At 34.4% G+C, this 25,915-nt stretch overlaps 3 protein-coding genes across 3 annotated transcripts; all 3 read left to right on the top strand.

The window, feature by feature from the left end:
* The first annotated feature begins 3,986 nt into the window (after positions 1-3,986).
* LOC107912818 (cold shock domain-containing protein 3) lies at positions 3,987-5,223 on the top strand. Its single transcript, XM_016841158.2, has one exon. It carries the CDS (start codon positions 4,280-4,282, stop codon positions 4,976-4,978), a length of 699 nt encoding a protein of 232 aa, XP_016696647.1. The 5' UTR covers positions 3,987-4,279; the 3' UTR covers positions 4,979-5,223.
* Positions 5,224-9,814: 4,591 nt separating this feature from the next.
* Positions 9,815-10,946, top strand: LOC107911037 (protein MAINTENANCE OF MERISTEMS-like). The gene is made up of 4 exons (XM_016838933.2): positions 9,815-10,079; positions 10,142-10,463; positions 10,549-10,630; positions 10,728-10,946. The coding sequence occupies exons 1-4, from the start codon at positions 9,815-9,817 to the stop codon at positions 10,944-10,946; spliced, it is 888 nt and encodes a 295-aa protein (XP_016694422.2).
* Positions 10,947-17,266: 6,320 nt separating this feature from the next.
* Positions 17,267-19,099, top strand: LOC107912819 (pathogenesis-related thaumatin-like protein 3.5). Its single transcript, XM_016841159.2, has 3 exons — positions 17,267-17,446; positions 17,546-18,230; positions 18,558-19,099. Exons 1-3 carry the CDS (start codon positions 17,278-17,280, stop codon positions 18,685-18,687), a joined length of 984 nt encoding a protein of 327 aa, XP_016696648.1. The 5' UTR covers positions 17,267-17,277; the 3' UTR covers positions 18,688-19,099.
* Positions 19,100-25,915: the final 6,816 nt, after the last annotated feature.

The raw sequence follows: 25,915 nt of genomic DNA, 5'->3' as shown, positions 1-25,915 counted from the left end.
CTGAGGTTCAAAAAAGATATGAAGAACTCCAGCTACAACTGAAAGCAGATTCAGCAGCGAGAGAAGCTGAGGTTCAACGAAAGTATGAAGAACTCCAGTAGCAGCTTAAAGCAGATGCGGCAGCAAGAGAAGCAAAGGCGACAGTGAGAGAAGTACAGGTTGCAGCGAGAGAAGCAGAGGCTAAAGCGAGGGAAGCAGAGGCTACAGCGAAGGAAGCAGAGCAGCATCAAAAGTTCGATGAACTCCAGCAGCAGCTTCAGAGTATGATGAAGATGTTTCAGCGTCGCAATAGCCGCCGTTTTAGACTATCTGTAAATATACTTCGATTTTGACTTCTAATTTATCATTTTAACTTTTAACATTTTTGTAAGAATAATACGAATTTTATTTTATTTATTGATATTTATTATATTATTTGTTTAATATATAGATTTATTACTTTTGGCTGGTTTAGATATGATTTCTTCTGATTTGTTTTTACAGGAGGGCTGAAAATATAAAAAAATTATTTTACAAATCTGCCAAATTTAGTGGTGTTTTTTAAAAAAAAACACCACTAAAGGTGTTGGCCTTTAGTGGCGTTTATGGTAAAAGCGCCGCTAAAGATAAGGTTCTTTAGCGGCGTTTGTGGAAAAAACGCCCCTAAAGATCATGGTCTTTCGCGGCGTTTGTGGGGAAAGCGCCCCTATAGATCAAGATCTTTTGCGGCGTTTGTGGGAGAAGCGCCGTTAAAGACCCTAATCTTTAGCAGCGCTTTCCGTAAAAACGCCGCTAAAGACCCTGATCTATAGCGGCGCTTCGACCACAAACACCACTAAAGAACCTAATCTTTAGCGGCGTTTTCCCCACAAACGCTGTAAAAGACCCTGATCTATAGCGACGCTTCGACCACAAACGCCACTAAAGGTCTTAGTCTTCAGCGGCGTTTGTGCTAGAAGCGTCGCTATAGACCAACACCTTTAGTGGCATTTTTTTCGAAAAACGCCGCTAAAGTTAGCGGCGCAGTCATTAGCAGCTTCTGTTGCGGCGCTTTGAAAGTATTTGCGGCGCTTCTAAAGGCCTAAAAAGCGCCGCTAAAAACCTGTTTTGGTGTAGTGATTAAAACTATTTTAAAATATTAAAATTTTGTTCCAATTAGTCAAGACCGATATGTACAGGTATACACTAGTATTAATCGAAACGAACAAAAACAGATTGAAACAGCTAAACACATTGAATTTTTGATAGAAACAAAACCTAAACTATTTTATATTTGTTTTAGCTCGAAATGATACATGCCAACTGATCAAGTTGGTATAGGAATAGTATTGACTACCATGCTTTCAAGTCCAGCTTAATTAAACCCATTTTCAAGTTTATAATGTAATTTTCTTTTACTATAAAATTTATATCTTTTGAGAATTAAATATGATATACTATAAAGTTTATATTGTAGCTCAAGCCAATTCTAATGGGGATAGGACAAACAAAGGAGGAAAGTTCACTTCCTTAATTGAGACCACTTGTGCAAGGATAAAGTAACAAGTGGATTAGGGATTAGAAGAATGGATATTGTCATAAATGGAGCGCCACTCACAAAACATGTGTGGAGGATCATCAATAAGCAAATTTGGCCGATTGAGAAAACTTTAGTCAAGAAATATTGCATGAGAGATGGCTTCCTCCAGTGCCAAGCCAAACCGAGGAACTCATGGGTTTGGAGAAGCGTCCTCGAAGCTAAGGAGTTAGCACAACAGGACCTAACATAGCAAAAAGAGAATAGATCTTACGAGATATGATGGAGTTTGATAATAGGCAAAAAGAAGAACTACGAAGAGAGATCCAAAGTTTCATCAACAATAGAAAGAATGACTTGAGATCTTTCTTTGAAGCAATCTACCTGTCAAAATAAAATTTTTCAATAAAATCAACCTATTTAGAATAATTAATTAACAATAAGCATGGAATAACTCTAAATCACATCACTGTGTAAATACCAAGAGAAATTTAAAATTCGTTATTCGCTACCAAACTACTATTCAAAAATCAAAATAATAATTTTCTTGTGAAAGATTCTCAACAATACACTATCATGCAAGGCAAAAATCCACAAAAGGATCGAAACAATGGACCCATAATGCCCCTTGTGCCATATAGAAAGAGAGGATGCGGATCACTTATTTTGTAACTACACTTTTGCGAGGGCAATTTGTTTTGGATCCCCTTTAGGATTGCGAGCATGCTATCTGAATTCAAGGCCAATCTAAGAATGAATAAGCATGAGCATAGAAATCATGTGGAAGGGAACGAAAGGAGAATCAATGACGTTCACAACTATGACCATAACCCTATGGAAAGGTAACACATGACACCATTAGGGCATTCTTGAGCAAGAACCCCCTAGAAAAGGAAAAAAGGAGAGCAACACCAACATTGTCAGAAGCTAGATCATATTCATGTCACGGCGTTTTCATCAGTTGGTGCAAAATGAACTCTTTGGTAAGTATTGATATTTTTATAATGACACACGACTTTAAAACGATGAAAATTATGCACGAAAGATTTAACCATAGTCACGACATTATTTATAAGTTACTTTTAGTCCGATTCATCCGACACCCATCACTCAACACGGTATAACCTTGGCTCTAATATGAACAAAAAAATAAATAAGTGAGTGGAGTCCTGGATGATAAGTTAAAGAAAGTGAACTTAAAGCCAAGCCAATATTGGATGGCATCTTAATTCTCAGGAAACCATTTCATTATATTGGTAATCAAAGCCATGTTGCACTTAAATGGACTTCCAAGGAAACTGTGAGAAGCCTTGCATATCCATGATATTGTCATACATTTGACACTGTACCAAAAAACAAAGTATAATTTCTCTGTGTGGATCTCTAATCCCTTATATAGAGAGTGAATAGACAAAAATTATATTAGAACTTTAGCTCAATTGGTAAAATAAAGGTTTGAAAATCATAATGTACTAAGATGAAATCCTATTATTTATGAGTTTTTATTAATTTTATATAGATTGTAAAATAATAATAAAAATACTCTTATAATAACATAATTTATTTTTTTTAAAAATATTAATACTTTAATTGTGACATCAACTTAATAAAAAATTTAGTATATAGTAAATAACATCAACTCAATTAGAAATCCATATAGTATAAATTATAGGGTAAACTATTCAAATAGTCATTCAAGTTTTAACTCGTTTTTATTTTGGTCACCAATTTTTTTATTTTGTTAATTTAGTCACTCTACTATTAAAATGCATTTGGTCACCAAATGGAATGTTGACATGGCCTAATATAATAACAAATTGGGTAAATTATACAAATGGTTACCCAACTATGACCACGTTCCTGTTTTGGTCACCCAACTTTAAAAATTTTCAATTTAGACACTATCGTTTAAATTCATTCCTATTTTGGTCACCCGCCGTTAAATTGATGACGAAAAGCCTTTTTCTACCTGGTATAAAAATATTTCATCCTTAATATTTACATATTCTATCAATTTGATCCTAATTATTAATATTTAAATCAATTTAACCCTTCACATTTTCAAATTTTATCAACCTAATCATAATTCTATGTAAACTATCATACTTATCATGAAAACATCAAAAATAAGAAGGCCAATAGTAAATGAAGCTAAACAGCACAAAATCATTCACTGAACAAAAAAACACAAATTTTGAACTTTATACTATTTTAAGTGAAAAACAAATTACTTTTTTACTAAACTTTTTACTATTTAGAATTATGATTAAATTGATAAAATTTGTAAGTATTGAGGATTAAATGTGTTATTATGCCAGTTAGAAAAGAAAAACCTTTTGAAAACAGTAACGAATTTAAACATTAGTGTCTAAATTGAAAATTTTTAAAGCTAGGTGACCATTTGTGCAGTTTACCTTAGCAAATTTAGTCTTCAATATTTACCTATTTTATTAATTTAGTCTTGATTTTAAAAATTCGACAAATTTAACTCTTAATAATTACGCTTAATTATAAAAATTTAAAAATATATACAGAATAATAAAAAAATATAAAAATAGATTATATTGATATTATTCATACGCCTAGAACCGGCCAGCCCGACCTTAATCAGTTAATAACCTGTAACCGTAAGTGAGGAGAACTGAGAGAGTCGAAGAGGGAAACGTAGAATTCGGACATTGGGCTTCTTTTCCTCATATAAATTCCCCCACTTCTTTCTTTTACCATCAAAACCCTAATTACAACTCCAAAATTTCTTCCTTTAACGTCCCAACTTTATCGCTAATGGCTGAGCAACAACAAGATCAACTGCAACACAGATCCGCCGGAAAGGTTCTCTGGTTCAATGACCAAAAAGGCTTCGGATTTATTCGAACTGGCGATGGAGGCGAGGATCTCTTCGTCCATCATTCTTCAATCAAATCCATAGGCTATCGTAGCCTTGCTGAGGGCGAATCCGTTGAGTTCACTATCTCCCAAGGCAACGGTGGCAAGACTCAGGCTGTTGATGTCATCGCCGTAGGTGGCTCTGCCATCAATAAGAAGGACCGTCGCAGTGGTGGCGGTTGGAGAGGCGGAAACGATCGGAGGAATGGCACCGGCGGTTGCTATAACTGCGGGGATTTGAATCATCTTGCCAGAGATTGTAGTAACAACGTTAACGATGATTACAATCATTCCCCTAAAGGCAATGGCGGTGGCTCTTCTTGTTATAAATGCGGCGAGCCAGGGCATTTTGCGAGGGAGTGTAGGAGAGATAGCGGCGGCGCTGCCGGTGGTGGAAGTGGGAAGTGTTACAACTGTGGAAAATTTGGGCACTTTGCTAGAGACTGTAACAGAAACAGTGGGGGATGCTGTTTTACGTGTGGAGCGTTTGGGCATTTGGCGAGGGATTGTAACAGCAACAGGGGAACGGAATGTTTTAAATGCGGTGAGGCAGGGCATTATGCGAGGGAGTGTCCAAACCTGAAGGCTTTGTCTTAATTGGAAACGAAAAGACAAAAGAAAAAAAAAGTAAATATTCCTCTTCTATGTTTTGGGGTTCTAGATCTTTTTTTGGGAGGTTATACATATGTTTGTTCTGAATTATCCAGCTTCTTTTTCCCCCCTTTTTCCTGGAGAGAATTTTGCCAGTTTTGGTACATAGATGAGCTGGTTCTGATAAGAATTTAGTGGTTCTGTGATTTGAGCAGCTTCTATTTTCAAGTGTGAATGAATTACGTTTTCTATGTTCATGTCTATAATCCAAATTGTCTTTCATTCATCATTTATGTTCTGCAATACGTTGTAGTCTAAACTTGGTGGAATTTCATGCTCCTTTTCTGCAATAATATTATTGGCACTTGGTTTGATGCACCCTACATTATTGTTGCATATTAGTCGCTTATATCTTGTTTTTCCTTTGATGTTAGGCCCTTGTTTAGGGGCTCGGATATAGTCTTGATAGTTCCCAATCTGATTGAGGCTTTTTAGGATTTAACAGGGCTTCATCCTGCCTCTTGTTCGGCAATGACTGATAAATCTTAATAGCTGTTGAATTGTCGATGTCGATGCTAGAGATCCATGCATGAACATGAACGACCTTTATGCCTGTATTGTGTTACTTGTGTAGTTACTAGATGGTGGAGAGTATTGTGATCAGTGTTTGCTAAATAAGCCGGTAATTTATGTACGTGAGTAACGCTGAAGTACATAAAGTTAAATTTCTTAATTTTAAAATAAAATTAAATCAAAGTTAAATACAGGCTAAATCCTTAAATTAGGACTCAACTGTTTAGACGTTGCTTACATAAGTATTAAACCTTTAAACTTGTCATATAAAACAAATGTGTTCAAATGAGGGTTTCTCGCACACTTCAATCTAGCTTGAATAAAAATTAGGTGAATGCTAATGTATTTAGCATAAAATAATGATAGATGAATCAGATAATGCTTGAAAAGAAAAGAAAATAATAATAAAAAATTTTGAGACCCAATAAGCGGCGATTGAAAAGCTCTTATTTGACCCTTATTTGAGTACTTTAAAAAAGAAATGGTTCCTATTTGACCATTTTGAAAGGTTTGGCCTTCAACACTTGTGTAAAAGTTAAGCCCTTTATATGACTATTTTAAAATGTTTAACTATTATGTGAATAGGCCCTAAAAGGTTAAACCCCAATTTAAGCATTTAGTTCTTATTTAATTGATTTAAATTTATTATAAAATTAATAATTGTCAAAAATAATTTTTGAAAGAAAATATAATAAATTATTATAAATATAATTAATAACCTAGAATATATGAAATTATAAAAGGTAAAACCTTTTTGACTTTAAGAAAAAATATATTGTTATTTAGTTTTTTTAAAGAATTCATTATAAATATTTTATTGTTTATAATATTTTGAATATAAAATTTTTATTTTTTATTGTTAATTTTATTTATTTATTTTGATATTTTTATTGTTAAAAATATTATCTAACTAAAAATTTGTGTAATGAGCAAAAATCAATTTTTTATAATAAAAAACATGAGAAATCAAAAAACAGATTTCATTTTTTATTGTTTGAAAATTGGAAAATAAGTTGGGAGAATATAATTAAAAATTTGTTTTCATTAATAAAAATAGTGAAAATATGAGAAATAAAATCAAAAGTTTTATATTTGAAAGTTGTTGAAAGAAAATGAATATATTTGAGATTATATGGATTCGAACCATGACCAATTTATTTAAAATTAAATATTATTATTTTTTCATCATTTTCACTTTTATAAAGTATTTTTAATTTTTCATTGTTTCCTAATTTTCACATATTTTTATATTTTAAAATTTTTAATCAAATATATTTTCTTCAATATTTCCTATTTTCTAAAATACCGAAAACAATCCTTGTTTTTTGAAACTAAACGAAACTCTAATTGGGTTTAAGAAGTATCTGTTGGTGTATTTATTACTTCTCAAGTCAAACCAATTTTTTAAGTATCAAATTATAAATTGGGCAAACCTATATTCTAAAGTAGGGTTTGTCCTATTTTGGTCATTTTAATTTTTTTTTAATTTAGTCACTCTAAATAAGATAGTTGTGCAAATTAGTCACTGCCATTAAAATTTTCGTTTTCTCTTATTGAATTGTTGATGTGGCACATTAGTCCATTGAGTGGTTGACATGTGGCATTTTTCCGTTGATTTTTTACTAATTATAAGGAAGTCTTTAAACTTTAGTCAAAAGTCAATGAAAAATGCCACATGTCAACTACTCAATCGACTAATGTGCCACATCAGCAATCCGATAAAAGAAAATTAAAATTTTAACAGTAGTGACTAATTTGCACAACTATTTCATTTAAAGTTACTAAACTGAGAAAAAATTGGAACAACCAAAACATGACAAACCCTATTTTAGAGTAACCATGGATATGATTTACCCTTATAAATTTACCCCTCATTTATATTAACTATAAATTATACATATGATTTATATATTCGGATTAAATTTTAAAAATAATTTATATTAATTGTTTAGAAATTGTTTAAAACTCACATTTACATCATAATATTAACAACGATGTGCCCTAAAATCATTTAATATATTGTATTATAATCTAAATTGAATATCTATTAAATTCAAAGTAATGAGATTATGGTAATAATAATAAAGAGTTGGAGAAAAAATATACTTTACATTCATTTAAGTCAATTACTCATCACTTATGAACTTATTTATTTTATTTTAATATTGAAAACATGATTTATATATTCAAAGAAAATGTTAAAATTAATTTATTTTAATTTTTATAATATTAATTTAGGTATAATATTTTTGACCCCTTATCAAAATCAATGGCATTGTTCATAAAAAATTAAGGGGTTTTTTACAAAAATATTATTAAAAAAATAAAAATTTACCAAAATATTATAACTTTTTTTTATTTACCAAAATATTACAACTTTTTTTTATTTACCAAAATATATAAAATTTTTTATTATTTACCAACATATATAAAAAAAACACACAAAAAAACAAAACAAAACCTGCAAAAAAAAATCAGACCGATGTGACAATTTACTGGTCACGCCAATGGTATTGGCGGCACCAATGGTGCCAATACCATTGGCGGCACCAGTTGGTTTTATGGGGGGGTCGATGGTGGGGGCAGAAGAGAAAAAAGGAAAGAAAGAAAGGAGAGGAAAGAAAGAAAGAAAGGAGAGGAAAGAAAGAAAGGAGAGGAGAAAAGAAAAAAGGAAAGAAAGAAGAAGAAAAGGAGAAGAGAAGAAAAAAGAAAGAAAGGGAAAGGAGAAGAGAAAAAAAAAGAAGAAGAAGAGGGAAGAAAGGGAAAAAAAGGGAAAAAAAGGTAATTTTATTTATAAATTTGATTTTTTTTGTAATATTTGTGTGTTTAAAATTTATGTAATGTACATTATAGTTATTTTATTATTTTATTTAGCATATATATTTTATGAAATATATTTAGAATGAAAAAAAAGTTAAAGTATATTGTATGTTGATTAGGGAATTTTTTATGAAATTTACTTATGAATTTGAAATTAAAATTTTAGGAAAATAGCATTAAAAGAAAAATGACAAAGAAGTATGTTTAAGAAAACATAAAATACGAAAAGAAAAAACGAGAATTGTATATTTATCGGAAATAATAAAATGCGAAAAAAATGTGAAAAATGTACATGTAATAAATGTAAAACATAATAAATTGAAATAATGTAAAATTATAAAATAAAAAATTATGATTTTTTTAAAATAATAATATGCGGATAAAAAATACGAATAAATGGCCGAAGTAAGACTGTATTAGTAAATGTTTTTAAAAAATTCAGAAATAATTTATACAAATAATTGGAAAAAATGTAGTGAAATAATATAAAATAATAAGATACAAAAAGAATATAGTTTTATTGAAAGTAATAAAAATCGGAAAAATAATAATACGACCAAAGGGCAAGGGAAAGGGTTTATTTCGGGTTATTTACCAAAATATTAAAAAAATTACCAAAATATTATAAAGTTTTATTTTATTTACCAAAAGAATAGAGGAAAAAAAATGGTTATGGAGGGGAATAAAGAGGCGGTACCAATATGTGGGTAATTACTTTTTAATCCTTCCTTATTTATTAATAAATTTTAAACATTTTGCACTGAAATAATGTAAAATTATAAAAGACTAAGTTAATGATATTTTTTAAAGTAATAAAATGCGGAGAAAAAAATACGAACAAATGGTAGAAGTAAGAGTGTATTACTAACTTTTTTAAAATTCAGAAACAATTAATACAAAATATTTCAAAGAAAATGTACTAAAATAATTTAAAACAATAAAATATCTTTGAATAATATTTTATTATTTAAAGTAAAAAAAATTGAGAAAATTATACGAGCAAAGGGCAGGGGTAAGGGTTAATTTTTTACAGCAAATTAATTTAAATAACACACTCGATTAATAAATTTCAAACATTATGCACTAAAAGAATGTAAAAATATAAAATTAGGAATTATGATATTTTTAAAGGAATAAAATGCGCAGAAAAAAATACGAATAAATGGCCGAAGTTAGATTTTTTTACTAACTTTTTTTTCAACTTGCAGGCATCGCAATGACTCGATTGATTGGAAACGATGAAAATATATCTGATGCGGCTAATAACGCGATATGATTTATTATTTGTTAATCAGGAGTTCTATTTATTTAAAAAGGATATACACAGTATATAGAAATAAATTATGCAATCGTAATATTGTTTCTGTTATTCAACACTATCAGGAATCGTACCGAGTATTAAGGGGCCGCGTGAGTGTTTTAAAGATAGCTCCAGATGCACGATTTATGATGTACCTGGAGTTAGCCGGATTTGGGTCAGTAGCATTGATTCGGTCGTCCGACTTGCAATTTGATTTATTATCCGCGCTAGTGGAGCGGTGGCGTTCGGAGACCCATACTTTCCATTTTCTGTGCGGGGAGTGCACAGTGACGTTAGAGGACGTTGCAGTGCAGCTTGGGCTCCCAGTTGACGGGAGTCCCGTTACGGGACTATCTTCATTAACCGATCCGGCTGCGGTTTGCTATCAACTCCTCGGAGAGTCACCAGAGGACGGTGATAAATATTTTTCCACAATAAAATTTACATGGCTAAGAAAAAAATTTGTCGACTATCAGCGACCGCCAGTGAAGGTGAGTTGATGTGCGCTGCTCGAGCGTACATCATGCATATGATAGGGGCACTACTCATGCCTGATGCGAACGGCGACAGTGTCCATTTGTCGTACTTGCCTCTGCTTGGTGATTTGTCCACGGCTAGGTCGTACAGTTGGGGTTTGGCCGTTCTAGCAACGTTGTACAAGGAGCTTTGTCGGGCGACAGAGCCGCAAGTTAAAGACATCGGCGGATGCCTGATACTCCTGCAGTCATGGGCCCTTTATCAGATGCCATTTTTGGCACGCGTTAGTCACCAACCCTATCTATATCCACTGCCACTCAGGTGATAAAATAAAAATTGTCATTATTTGTAGTCATAATATATTGAGTAATGTTACCAACCCTAAAACCTGTACTTTTTTTGGTAGGTGGACGACCCGTCCAGGAATCGGGAAGTCGAATGATGTCCCGATATACCGCATGAGGATTGAACAGCATGCCCGGGAAGGGGTAAGTTTCTATTCTAATATTCATGACATACATGGTATTTCTATATGTTACTCACATGTTATCGGTCTAACTCGTTACAATGTTATTACTCATGCAGTTTATATGGATGCCGTATCGGAGGCCGAAAATTGTAAATGTTGTACCCCCGTCCGCACTCGTTGATTCCCACACATGGTGCACAAACACACCAATTATAAATTTCAACATCGTCGAGTGGTATCACGGCGATAGGGTGCTTCGGCAGTTCGGCTGCATCCAACCTATCCCGGATTCGCCGTGTCAGTTGGGGGAAGATCACGGCTTGACAAAGAGATGAAGGGTTAAATTGGACTGGGGAATATATCACCGGAAATACGTCGCACTGTGGTACGATCGATTGAGCCGAATTCCTCAGATGGTTATGGCTACCGACCTGCAGCCATCTCGAGAGTATACAGAATGGTACCATAGTCGCGGGAAGCCGTATTTACTTGGAGCGCAATCGACGATAATCCCCCCGTACGTTCAGCAAGTTGGGGGATCGGAAGCAGACAGCACGATGGATCCGGATCCGACGGCATTTTGTCATACAGAACAGGCAGAGCCCGGACAATCAGAATCAAATGAGGAATCACATGGCTATCATCCGAATTTGTTGGGCGGGGAATATTATCCGAGCTACGCAGAGGGCGAATATGCGTTTGATTTTGAACTGTTTAGCTCCCCCAGGCCGCAGTACGGCATGCCCGGCCCGTCTGACACGTATCCGTCGCATTATAGGACTCATGATGGTTCAAGTTCATCGGCGGCGAATGAGGGACAGAACATTCCCTCTATGTTTTCCACGCCCCCACCTGCGGACGATGAGGATGTTGGTCGTCACCCAGGCCGTGAGCATCGACCTCCGCGTAGGTATACCCCCCGGACAACACCATCGAACCATCAAATGTAGGGGTTTAATGCACTTTTTCTATAACTCGTATTATTTGTATTTTAGATATCTCGGATGTTCTGAATTTTATCTATAGATATCAATTATTCAATTTTTTCATTATATTAATGCTGAATAGAATTATGAATGCCTCCATTATAATCATTATAATCTCGGATGTTCGACAACGCTCACATGGTATATTATAACTTAATCTGGAAACAATATGGATACAATTTAAGCGTAAGCATAAGCCGAATAAGAAAAATTATTATTATTAAAATTACCGATCTCGATTTCCCCCTGATCCCGACGACTGTCCAACATGAAAGTTTTGGTTAGGGCATTTATTCCGGCTATGACCGCTTAAACTACATATTCCACAGCGCTTTCCGTCAGATTTCTCCCTAATGTCCATCTCATTACGGATTCTGCTTGACTGCGGACGACCCTTTGGATTCCTCCGTAGCCCTCTTCTGGGAGAAGCTCGATAGTGATCGGCGGCACCTCCCACGTAGATAGGTCCGACAGGACGGGGAACTCATTCTCCGAGACACGCAATGTGCGCTCCAGCGTGTACACATCATCGACATATTGTTCAGCAGCAATGTTGACTTTAGCACACGCTGCCACGACATGCGCACAGGGGTAATGAAGTGTTTCGAACTTCCTGCATTCGCACCGTCTGTTCCGGAGATCAACTCTGTAGGACCTAGGTCGACGACCGATGTTCTCAGTAACTCGAAACGTTTCCAGTCGTCGTGAATATATTTCCACGTTCATTGACCTCGCCAACCGACGATTTACGACCATTGCATCCCTCACATGTTCAACAAACACATGTCCCGCCTGAATCTGGTCGACTTGCTGCTGACCCATTCTTGGCATCAAAGTGGCCAGCCTGTAGAAAGTAGCAGAAAATACCGATGCAATCGGAAGATGACGTGTTTTCAACAAGACTGCGTTGATCCCCTCGACTAACGAAAGCCCTCGTCAGCACTTTGTGGTCATGTGGCCATAACGAAAGCCCTCGTCAGCACTTTGAGCCCACTGCCACGGCTCCATTGTGGGCAACCATTGTCGAAAAAATGTGTTTGTCTGCCCTTCCATGTCAGTCTCAAGTCGGGCCATTCTTTGCCGGAAAATATGTGGCTCTAACTCGTACGCTGCATACGTATTAACGAAAAATAAGTGCTGACGAGTGGATAAAATCAAACATTACAGCTCATATTGAAAATATAAGGTTATCATTTACCCATTGCCACGACTTGTCTCTTCCAGTCTGTGTTCTTATAATCTTTATGGAAGTTTGACGCAATGTGACGAATGCAGTAAACGGATCTCCACGGCACACCGGAACGCCTAATAGTTGCAATTAAACCCTTCCCTCTATCGGAGATGATGCAAATGTTATCGTTCCTAATAACATACCTCCGTAGATTTGTCAGGAAGAATTCCCAAGACTCTATGTTCTCTTTATCTACGATAGCAAATGCTATCGGGAGCACGTTTCTGTTACCGTCTTGAGCAACTGCAATAAGCAGTATCTATGTATATTTTCCATACAGCCAGGTCCCATCCACCTGCACAAGTGGCTTGCAATGGGGAAATGCCCGCACACATGGATCGAACGTCCAGAACATCCGATGGAAAATCCTTTTTGTCAACTTTAACTGCTCATCTGGGCCGTAAGATGGACTGGTCTGTAACTCAATCACAGTCCTCGATACGTACTCCCGCATAGCAGCTATCCAACCTTGAAGCTCGTTATACGACGAATCGTAATCCCCATACAGTTGCTCTATCGCCATCTGTTTAGCTACCCATGCCTTCCGATATGAGACTCGATACTGGAATCGTGCTTGTATTTTCGCAATGAGTACCGAAACTCTAGTGGTCGGCATATCCTTCACAATTGCCATGATACACGTACAAATAGTTTTCGAATCAAGTTTTCTATGATCTTCTGTCATACGTGTTGATGTGCATGTATGAGGACCAACAAATTTTCGTATCTCCCACATCTGAGAACTTCTAATGAATGCAGCTCGTACCCGCAAATTGCAGCCTTCCGCTGCCTTCCAACAGTCCCCAACATATGTTATCGAAGTAGACACGGAGACTTTATAATCCACCGATATCTTCATGATGTACCGTTTAATGGCATACAAGCAATCTTCTTTGCAACTGAATCTCTGGCCTATGAATAACTCATCATCATCAGATGTTACGGCCTACCCGTGAGCATGATATATTTCAGGGTACTCCGAAAACTCAGATACATACGCTGCGTCGGGATCTATGAGCGACATGTGTGGCCCAAGATTATTGTGTATCACAATACGCCACATCTGCTCCCCGACCGAACAACCGGAAATGCCTTCATCTTCAGCGTCAATATCATCAGGTACATCGTCCAAATCGGGATCAGCGTCACTATTGACCTCTTCATCCCAATGATCGCCACCACCTTCTTCTTTGCCAACACATTCTTCTTCACCACCAACCATGTCAACATCGGGTGTAAAATTCAGGTCGATACCAATCCCACCCATAGTTGATTCACTATCAACGTATGATATTGGAGCCACCATCCGCGGTTCTTCAGCCCCGTCTTCTTCATCAGATGCATTTTGCTCCATACCGACTAACTCAGCAAATAAGTGAATCGGTGCATTCTTCTCACTCCCATTCCCACAGTACAGATCGACCATTGTCTCCACGTCTTCGTCGTCTACAAGTTCCATTTCGACGAATTTGACCGGGTTTGTTGAAACTGGAAACTTGTAGAAAATTTTTGATATCATTCTCTCATAACGTCTATGGATTTTTGCATTAATCCTTGCATTCATTTCATCGAACGATACATTTCTATTAAATCTCATTGCTATTTGTTGCTGACATTCAAATACACATCCAACACTTGTTGTTAATATGACTCCATCGAAATAAACGCATACAAGAAACTTAGCATCCATCTTCAATATTTAATCTGTAAAAAAAAAAAACAAAATCTCATAAAAAATCTCGAACGGTAATTGAATTACTTAAAAAAAATTTATACTCACAATAATACACAAAATAATACAAACTAAAATTATTAATTTTATACTACGAATAATATTAATAATTTTATACTCAAAATAATACACACTAAAATTATTAATTTTACTAAAAAAACTAACTATAATAATACTAATTTTTTACTAACTAGTTTATTTTCGTAAATAAAAATAATAAGTAGCCATAATAATAATACTAGTTTTCTGCTAACAATAATATTACTAAGTTACATCTTAATACATTAATAACATCTTCATACTAACAACAACAACAACAACAACAACAGCAACAACAACAACAACAATAATAATAATAATAATACTTTTATTTTGAGTTTTATTAATCTTAATAAGTAAACTACAACAAAAAATATTATAAAATATACAAAATAATAACAATAATATAATCAATTATTTTTTTAAAAAATACCTCCTTTTTCTCTTCTTTTCTGCGCCAACTCTTCTTTTGCTTTTTGAATTTTCTCTCTTCAGCTTTTTTTTTTGATTTTTCTCTCTTCAGCTGGGTAGAGGTCGTATTTATAATACGAGTGGTGCCGCCAATGGCATTGGCACCATTGGTGCCACCAATGGTATTGGCACCATTGGTGCCGCCAATGGTTTTGGCACCTTTGGTGCCGCCAATGGTTTTGGCACCTTTGGTGCCGCCAATACTATTGGCGTGACCAGTAAATTGTCACATCGGTCTGATTTTTTTTTGCAGGTTTTGTTTTTTTTGTGTTTTTTTATATATTTTGGTAAATAATAAAAAAATTTATATATTTTGGTAAATAAAAAAAAGTTGTAATATTTTGATAAATAAAAAAAAGTTGTAATATTTTGATAAATTTTTATTTTTTTAATAATATTTTTGTAAAAAACTCAAAATTAAGAATTTATAGTGTGAAGGGGGCACCCCAGCGTCTACCCCAAAACCACATTGAAAATGCTGAAACTAGTTGAGAGTTTGAAAATACACATTGACCTCTGTCAACTGTTTATATTCATGGATTAATGATTAATCCCAATCTGATCGCAGTTTGACGAATAGAATAGTAGTAAACTAGCAGTGTCTGCAAAGGTTTAATATTTGATGGAAGCCTTTTCCCCTCCTTTAAAGGCCGCATTTCCTGATGCTCACTTTATATGTATGAGGAGGAAAATCTAAAGCTTACCACATATATATATATATTATCCTTCTCTTTATTCGCTTTAATGATAATATTCCCAAAGTAGACCCATTCCTATTAGTATCAGCTACATACTCCCTTTTCACTCCAACATATTGGAGCCCCATTTAGACTGATATCATATCACGTATACGTGAATACTTAAAGGAAACAATTTTAAATTATGTATCACGAGATGAGTTGAGTGAGGTCAGGACGAGAAACAAGTTGCGCAATTGTCTTACCCTGCCTAACCCTGGATAACTTGCTTGGTGACACTACTAACAACTTGCACATCAGATGACCCCTGGTTGTGAACTTGTGTTTCAGTGCACTGCACATCTCGAGATTCCTTGATTCGTTCAAAATTTTTGAAATAAACCGTACATGGTCTGAAACTGCAAGGCTGGTGGGGGGTTTGTGCTTTGTTTCCTCGTTCCATGTTCATGTTGTTTGATTTGTATGTAAGTTTGGAGCCGTCCTTTGTGTAGGCTTAAGGGGGAGAGTCAATTCAGAGGACAGCAGCAACAGAATCTCTATGTGGCTTCATAAATACTTCCAAAACTCTATCTTATAATATAATCATTTTGTGTTTGCTTATGGCGGCCGACTTTAACCATTTGCAGGTTCAGCATGTGACACTGCCACTGCCTCAGCAACACATATGCGCCTTGCACCTCTCTTCTCTATCACTTCACATGGTACCCACATCTTAATACACAATTTTTTATTTGAGATTCCGGTCCCCCTTAACTTTTATCTAAATTAAGTTGGATCCAACCTTTAAATAAATGTTAAAAGTTTTTATAGTACTTAACATAAAATTTCAGTTAGCCAGTCAATCCAACATATCTCAATTCATATCATGTTATTAATCCTTATACTATATGTGGGTTGCAGATTTAATTTTTATATTTTAAAATTTTAAATTTTAATCCTAACTATATAACTATTAAAATTATTAAATTATTTTTAAAATTTTATGTGGCAAATATATTATTATGCATGATATCATCTTAACTTGCTATTTTTACAAAATATTTATAGAAAAAACACGCTATTTTAATTAATAAATTTAATGATTATTAATTTAAAATTAAAATTTCATAATTTAAAAAGTATAAAAACTAAAAATATAAAAGTGAAGAACACGAACTAAATCAATAAGACCTCACCAATTTAATTAATATCACGATCACGAGTTAAAATAAAAAAATAAAAAAAAATTCCCAAATCACGAGTTAAAGATTAATAGTAAAATTTATGGATTAAAGGAACATGAGATACAATCATATAATGACTGAAAACAATATTCGATCAATCCAAAGAAATTATGAAATAAAAATAAACCCCTTTTCTACTCCCTTTCATCATACTTCGTCCATTCATTTTAATATTCTTTTCTCGGAATAATAATCGAAAAATAAGAAAAACTAAAAAAAAAAAAAGTCGGTGACACGTGGGTAGCGTAACCAGCTTCCAATGTTTCCAATTTGATACTCAACCTTTATGCTTTCCTACTATATATATAAACACCATCTTATACCAAATCAAATTTTACACCAAGAGCTACCAAATCTAGTTTTTTCGTATTCTTCTTTGTTCTTTCTTCCTCGTTCAATGGCTACTCTTCAGCTTTCCATTACGTTGGCCATGTTCTTCCTTCAACTGTTATCAGGTCATTCATGAACTCACACTTCACTTACCATTTTGCCAACTATAATTTCTTATTCGTTGATGTTGGTTTTAATTTTAGATTGGTTTTCTTGTTTTACAGGTGCTCATTCATCGACGTTTTCTATCGTAAACAAATGCAGCTATACCGTTTGGCCAGGGGTGCTATCAGGTGCTGGAACCCCACAAATTTCACCTACAGGCTTCGCACTTCAACCAGGCCAATCGACGTCCATCCCTGTTCCAACATCTTGGTCGGGTCGGATATGGGGTCGAACCCTTTGCACCGAAGATTCATCCGGTAAGTTCTCTTGTCTCACCGGAGACTGCGGCTCATCGACACTTGAATGTTCTGGTGGTGCAATCCCTCCTGCCACCCTTGCGGAGTTTACACTCAATGGTGCTGGGGGAATGGATTTCTTTGATGTCAGCCTTGTTGATGGTTACAATCTACCAATGATGATATCCCCACAAGGGGGAACTGGAGCTAACTGTACCTCAGCTGGATGTGCTGCGGATTTGAACGGTGATTGTCCTATGGAGCTTAAGGTTGTCGATGGGAGTGAAGGGGTTGCTTGTAAGAGTGCCTGCGATGTTTTTGGGGACCCCCAATATTGCTGCAGTGGAGCTTATGCTACCCCAAATACGTGCAAGCCCAGTACTTACTCGCAATTCTTCAAAACAGCGTGTCCCACAGCTTATAGCTACGCCTATGACGATGGAACCAGTACCTTCACTTGCGCTGGTGCAGATTATGTTATTACTTTCTGCCCTTCCCCTTCCACCAGGTAATAAACTAATAATCATTTGTCACACCCTAAATCTTATAGTTGAAATTTCTTTATTCCCAAAAGGTTTTTCAGTTTCCAAGTCGGTTAAGGGAGTCACATGGGGGACCTCAAATTGATTGGTCCCAGATATGGCTTCCACGTTCATATTTTAAATGCTTTATTTATATCTTCATGTGTATGCTTCAAGTCTAAAAAATCAGCACCGTCCCATGCTGCAACTGCTGAACGCCATTTGTATTTACACGCAACCATTTCATCACATCACAGGCTTTAAATTTGTTGGTTGGATTTTGGCAGCTGACTTGATTTGCGTTTGTTTTGCAGTGTGAAATCCTCCAATCCCATGGCGGTTGACATCTCATCAACCGGTTCCCAGCCTACTTCATCAGCTTTCATTGGTGGTGCCATCACCACCACTTTGGCGGTATTTTGGCAGTTGCGGCATCTCTTTTGAGAAATGACAACCATTTTTAATACGGTAATCTTGACCACTCCGCAAAGATGGGTCCCAGCAATTTGCAGGCCACTGTCCAAACATCCAATAATATTAATCACGGACCTGCAATTTCCATCTCCAACTTGAAAGAAAATATCTCTCTTTAGTATAGGAACAAAAGATAGAAATATATTCATATATGATACATCATCGGCTGCTTTTTCAGACAGAACCTATTGAAGGAAAAAGAGCTGGCAAATTGAGGGCTTATTCTTCGATTGATTTAGTAATGAATTTGTAGGAAGAGACAATGATTAGTTGGCTACGAAAATTTTTTTTTAGCAAGTGCCTCCTATTTCTTTCCTAATGCCAACGGAGACGAGTTCATTTGTCACTATTTGTTTATAATGAAGTGCATTTTCTTTTTTTCTTTTCCCTGTTTCCTATGCCAGATGACAGTTATATAATTATTATTTTTGTTTAAGATTTGGCAATCACAACTCATAACTTAATTATTTTACCAATCATGATTGTTAAATAATTGATTACATTTGATGTAGTCCAAATATCAATTTCTTAAGAGGTGGATCTGAGTATGTTAATTTATACATGAATGATTAGAAACTTTTTTTTTAATGGGAATGCGGTAGGAAATGTCCAATTTGATATTAAGTCCTTTGTGGCAATTTGATTGGAAGATTGTGGAGGATAAAATGTGGATGGTTTCACATTAGAATTGTAAATAGAGGAAGAGATGGCAACAAAGGTACCTCGCTAAAGGTCTACCCCAACAAGGAAGCTACCTTGTCTACTGTAAGTCTCGTCTAGGATCATGGATACATCACTCAACCACTCTAACAATCCAATCATTTTGATAAGATGATTGTCACTTGTTAGCCACATAGCTTGTAACCCAGCCACATCATATCACATTGCCGACATAACAAGGGAACCATCGAGTGACAAGTCCACTTATCAAATGAGGACACGTGGCATAGGAAAGTTAACCTTAGATACCCCTTCTAGCCTATGGCAAAGGATCTTTATCTTTTTCCTTCATTCTCCAATCTTCTCCTTTCTCTACTCTCTTTTTAACTCCCTATAGTACCTCCACCATCTCATTCTCCCTTCACCGCTCTTTGCCTTTAGGGTGAATTGTCGTCTCTAGTATCATCCACATTTTACCTTAAATATTGGTACGAAGCATGGACAAACGTAGCTCACTCTGACTCAAGCACTCTCGTAAATAGAAATGAACAAGAACATAGGTCAAGCACAACCTTAAACAACCCAAGACCAACATAAACTGATGCATGACAAACATTTCCTCAACCACAATGACAACCAAGTCACCATTACGACCCATAAACCCATATGACCTCATTACCCAAATATTAAACTCAAATACCTAAATCAACACCCTCGCCCACTACCTCCTTAAAGCCACCCTTACAGCACTCACGATAAGAAAATTTCACATAATCCAAACTCTAGCTTGCAGTGGTTCACAAAAAATGTAAGAAAAATGAGAATTCCTTAAGAGAAGACTCTTTGTTGCAATAGCAAGAAGTAAACGTGTGAAACAAAAATATCATCAAAGGGCTTAAAGCAAATAGAAACCCTTAAAAACAAAATCCCCAATTTAAGGTACAACAAGAATTTGCCCAGTCCTTTCCCAATAGGTGAAGGAATCCAATGGCAGATAGAAATTCATCAGTAAATCCACCATATTAGCCACAAATGAAAAACCCTCAACAGTAAGCTTGTAACACGCCACCTCGACTCGATCACCAAATTCGAATGTGAGATGCTACATTTGTTGTCGAAGCAACTACAATTTTATTTACATGTCTAATAAACATGTCATACAAGCCATTAGGTTCCAAAACTTAATTAAATACATTATTTAATCAAATTACGGGTTATAAACGAGCTTACGAAAGCTCTTTTAAAATATCGTGATAAATGAGGGACTAAAACATAAAAATTTCAAAATACAGAGGTAATGTCGTGACCATGATGAGGCATGTCGCGACACTAAGGGTAGAAGCATGACGTCGCGACTTCAGTAGGGGAACGTCGTGACCTTGAAAATAGGGGGCTTATTGTCGCAACCTCAGTTTGGGAGAATCGCGACTACAAAAAAAGAAGCTCAATGTCGCAACACCAATAGGGGAGTGTTACAACCTTGGTAAAGTAACAAGTAATATATGTATTATATTTATAACTTTGTAAGAACTATATAAAGCTTTCACCAAAATGTTTTAAATTTAGTTTGATTTTTAGTAGTGACATGACGTACTAGGATCCTATTTTAGGGTCGGGTCTAGCGTGTTACAAATTAGATGCCCCTCTTTTCTAGTAGAATTAGGGGATTTGTTTTTCTATCAGATAAATATTATTTGTATTATACTAATTCAATGAGGATTCTTCAATCTCTCCAAATAAATAGATGACACTGATAGGGCTAAATACACACAATTTTAAGATATTGTTGTTCTACCCAAAAATATTTAGAATTTATTTTTTAAGTATAAATTTAATTTTTGGGGAATAACAATTCTACCAGTTTCTATAGAGAGAGATTTACTTTCCTACTGAAAGTAAGAAAATTATTGTTGGCTTGGTGTTTAATTCATGGTTGTTTGAACTTACAGTCAAAGCAATTTTTTGTACGATGATAAAGGAGAAGGTTGTTCAGTTGAAAGCTGAAAACATCTAGGATCTATCTCGCACAAAGCACAGGTACTTTTTGGGAAAAAAATTATTGTTATAAATATCACATATCGGCTCAGTTTTCAAAATTTTTTAATTCTTTGCTTTGAGAGAACATTATTTTTAAATCAATCTTTCTCCAACATCTCACCCCTACAAGAGGACCAAAGGTGAAATCTTAATGATGGCATTGTTGGGAAATGTGTCAATATTGTAGTAAACATGTATATGTTTTCTATGTATTTGAACAATGAATAAATAAATTTCACATTTCACTAATATGTCTTTTGTATTTCTGTCTTTCATATTTTGCATGCATAGAGAAATTGTGACAAGCAAATATTAGTTCATTGATTGTCTAAGTTCAAGCTGATGATAAGTGAAATTGTAAGAATGTTTACATTGCGAGAAAGACAACTTACTTCAGTAGATAATCTAAACGAGTCTGTAATCTCGTAAAAGAATCAAAGTGATCATTTTAGTCAAATACTTAGAAGGATTATTATGCCGTCTACAATTCCAATTAGGGAGTTGACTAGTCTTGGCTATCGAGCAGTTGACTTCATTGGTAGAGACATAGATGTATTCATTGGCAGAATGATACATTGGACTAGACCCAAGATGAGTTAATTCTGAATCCATTTGTGAATTAATTCACTTGTGACGTTCATGGTGTGATTTACCTAAATCCCGAGTTAGTCACTGACCATACATATGTGACTCATTTTTTTTATATAAGTAGAGGCTTATGCATTAAAGATGATTGAATTGATAGCCGGTATGTTGGGTACATGACTTGTGTATGGCATGGCTTTACTAGCAATAGTGGAATTTATAGCTCAGTTAAAGAGTTAACGATATCCTCTCATTAACATTGTGTAGATTGATAAATATGAAACGTGGTCACGGGTTGGTTGTTCTCGAATGAGCAATTTATCACAACTATTTGTTGACAATGATCATATTAATTATTAAAAAGACGCAATTGTGACAATGAAATAAAATATGATTGTATTAAGTGAATGGATTTAACTCAAAGGAATCAAGGATATCATATTAAGGTAACATACACATGGCGAGGTCATTGGATAAAATAGTTGGATGAATTGCTTTCGTAAAAATTATATAATAAGGAGTTTTCAATCATGGTACTTTTTGTGGACTAACTCCATGATTAAGTAATTGTGAATTATCGGAACGATGCTTCTAGATATAATTTCAATTACTAGAGCCTAATTGTATATGTCTGATTGGTCCTTCCGCTAACTCAACAAAAGCCCGATCGGATTGTATTTGAATCAAATAGAAATTCTACGACTTTGGAAATAATTTAATTAACTCGATTTATTCGGTTTGGAATTAAATTGGGCGGTCGTAAGAATTGTTCAACTAGAGAATTTGATTAAAGAATTTTCTTGAAATTTTAATTTGGAAAATCTAAGTGATTTTGAGAAAATTAATTTTGATCAAGTAAAATTAAATTAATCAAATTAATTAAAATTAATATGATATTTTTGAAAATTAATTTTTCAAGTCAGACAATTGGCCCAATGTGTAATTGAACTTGAAAGTTAGACTTAATATCATAAATTGAGTCTGGGAGCTCAAAATCGAGACCAAGACTCAAAAATTGGTTGAACCTAGTATGTAACGATCCGAAACTTAGCAATGTTTGAAAGTGTGGTTTTGAAACCTTGTTTTTGTAAACCGGACTCGTAAATATTTTTATTAAGTATTTACAGAGTTATCTTAAAAGCGAATTGAATTTCAGTTAGGTAATTTTATCGATTTAGGGCTTACTTCGCGTACAGGGATTAAATCACTAAAGTAGTAAATGGGTGAACCTAAGGGGAAGAAGAGAAGAACGTTTGGCCTTAGGGCTCAAATATTCCAAACTTCAATTGGTTAGTTTAATTTAGTTTTTTTTTGTAATTTTTATGTTATCGGAATTTCGGTATCTCGAATTAGCTGAGCTATGTCCTATTTTCCGGTACTGCTTAATATTAAAGATGTTACCACTAGTTAGTTAAATTTTTAGAGACTAATTTGAAATATTTTTAGGTTAGAAGTGAAAAAGGACTAAATTGAAGTTAATTATTGATTTTGAGCAATATGGACCAAATTGTGAAAATTTTAAAATTTAGGGGTAGAAATGAGAATTAAGGAATTAAATTTGGCTTAGGGTGAAATTGATATTAAAATTTTGGGTTAAATGTGGAAGTTAAGCTAGTCCTGATTTTAGGGATTAAATTGAATAAAGTGTAAAAGTTGTATAAATTAGCAATTAAATGTGAAATTGTTTGTGTATTGATGATATGTATGGTTTATTTATTGAGGTAGCTAACGTTGACCTAGATTCCTTGAAAAAGAAGGGAAAATACAAGTTCATCGATGAATAGCTCGGAGTTTACGGTTTATGTTTCTATAATCCAAACTAATTTACAATTTGTTGCATATTGATTTGTTTGTTCATGGTAAACATTTGAGGTGAGATTTCTTGTTCAATTGGGCTTAATTGAATCAATTGATGATTATGTGAACTTAATTGTGCATATTTGAGAAATATATGTATTTTTATAAATGTATGAATTGAATATATATATGTCAGGATACTATGCTTGTTATTAAGTTGAATAAGTGTATATATATGTTGAGAATAAATGTGAATTTGAAATATTGGTTGGTATTGAAATATGAAATAAAAACCCTATTAACTGTTCGGATCGAGTCGGATATAGATGACATGCTATAGGATAAGAAAATTTTAGGGTTACTTCGACTATGAGTCGATGAGGCACTGGGTGTCAACTTATAAGAGCGTCGGGGCACAATTATCTGCTTCGGATCTATCCAATGAGGCACTGAGTGTCAAACTAGTGTGTTGGTTGGATCCGTGTATCTATCTGAGTCGTGTTAATAAGGAAAGTAAATGGAAAACTTGAGTTATCGATTTTGAAATGACAAGTTTTATTGAAATGAAATTGCTATTAAAATAGCAAGTGATATGAAATGAAATGTGTACTGAAAATTGAAATGGGAAATGGATATGTATGAGTTGAATTTGACATGTATTAGTATTAGTAAAATGTTTAAGGTAAAATAATGTTTATATGAAATTGCACATTTGAAATGATATTAGCACAGCATTATCTAGTCTTAATTTAAGCATGTAAATGTATTTATATTTTGGTTTTAATGTTCGGATTATTGAAATACCACTAAGCTACTCAGCGTACTATTTTATTCTTCGTACGTAGGTTAGGTACTATACGGTTCACTCATAAACTCAGCATCCAACGACAATTCTGAACTCAAGTGTTGGCCGTGCTCTTGTTTTGGTTTGGCATGCACCTAGAAAGTCTTTTGAGTTTTAAAGCTCATTTTGTAATTTAACGGTTAGTTTGTGTTTTGGTTGGTAATTTATAAAAGTATGTGTTTATATATTTGAGTGTGAAAGTAATGGTAGTAGCCTTGTTGATGATGACATGTTTGGTTGAATGATTTCCATGCTTAATGTCTAAATAGATGAGATAACCCCATGGTATGGCTATATGATGCTTGGGTAGTTGAAGGTGAATATGTTATTTAGTGAGAATTGAATTGGCATTTTGTATGTTCTTCTAGTTTTGTTTGGTATAATAAAAATGGTTGAGGTGTATCAATGATTTATTGGTTTAATTGTATATGCATATGTAATTAATTAGTTTTGAATTGTGATACATTGTTTAGAGATCTAGGTTGTTGATTTTAATGGTGTGTTCAGTATGAAATTAATGTTTTTGAATTAAGTTATGCATTTATAGATGTATCTAAGCTTACCATTTGAGTTTATATGAATTTGAGCATGAAATGAACCTTTTTAATATAGTTTTTACCATTCCTGAACCCATGTATCGATGTTTTTGGCATTAATATCGATACTTGTTTTTATGTACAGTTTTAAAACAAACAGAATGTTAAAATGGTATTGATTTTTATTTAAGTATCGATACTTTTTCATAAAATATCGATACCATAAAATAATTATCGATACCCTTGTTTTGAAAAGAAAACAGAATTGAATTTTGGTATTGATTTTCAGTAAGGTATCGATTCGATATCAATACCAAATGGGGATTTTCAATATTGACATTTAAACTTTAAAATTTTACAATTCAATCCTACTATATGCCCAAATTCACAATTAGATCATTGTAGAATTCAAAATTTCTAATATGTTCAAATATATATATGGTTTAATGATAAATTACTGAGTTTTTGTTTAGTAAGGTATTTGTCGATTGTTAAATTTTGTCATAGCATCTTATTACTCGGGTCTGACGATTAGGTCGGGTATGGGGTGTTACATGTTATTACTCGGGTCTGACGATTAGGTCGGGTATGGGGTGTTACATGGTATGTGAAACCGAGCTGACAGTCCAATAGGTGGCTAGACCGAATATGTCAGGCTATCACTGGCCCAAACCGAACCAGCTCTAGGTGTTGGCGGCATTCTAGTGGCTAAAAAATGGTCGGCGACAGAGGCCACGTT

Source organism: Gossypium hirsutum, chromosome D11 (assembly GCF_007990345.1).
Source record: "Gossypium hirsutum isolate 1008001.06 chromosome D11, Gossypium_hirsutum_v2.1, whole genome shotgun sequence".
In the NCBI taxonomy this organism is placed as follows: domain Eukaryota; kingdom Viridiplantae; phylum Streptophyta; class Magnoliopsida; order Malvales; family Malvaceae; genus Gossypium; species Gossypium hirsutum.
The sequence above is the reverse complement of the archived record's forward strand: the minus strand, read 5'-3'. Positions and strand labels throughout refer to the sequence as shown.

Coding starts and splice junctions, on each gene's coding strand:
- LOC107912819 (XM_016841159.2), top strand. CDS start 17,278: ATGCTTTCCTACTATATATATAAACACCATCTTATACCAAATCAAATT. Junction 17,447..17,545: donor CTTCCTTCAACTGTTATCAG/GTCATTCATGAA, acceptor CTTGTTTTACAG/GTGCTCATTCATCGACGTTT. Junction 18,231..18,557: donor TGCCCTTCCCCTTCCACCAG/GTAATAAACTAA, acceptor TTTGTTTTGCAG/TGTGAAATCCTCCAATCCCA.
- LOC107911037 (XM_016838933.2), top strand. CDS start 9,815: ATGTACCTGGAGTTAGCCGGATTTGGGTCAGTAGCATTGATTCGGTCG. Junction 10,080..10,141: donor CGGAGAGTCACCAGAGGACG/GTGATAAATATT, acceptor GTCGACTATCAG/CGACCGCCAGTGAAGGTGAG. Junction 10,631..10,727: donor AACAGCATGCCCGGGAAGGG/GTAAGTTTCTAT, acceptor TTACTCATGCAG/TTTATATGGATGCCGTATCG.
- LOC107912818 (XM_016841158.2), top strand. CDS start 4,280: ATGGCTGAGCAACAACAAGATCAACTGCAACACAGATCCGCCGGAAAG.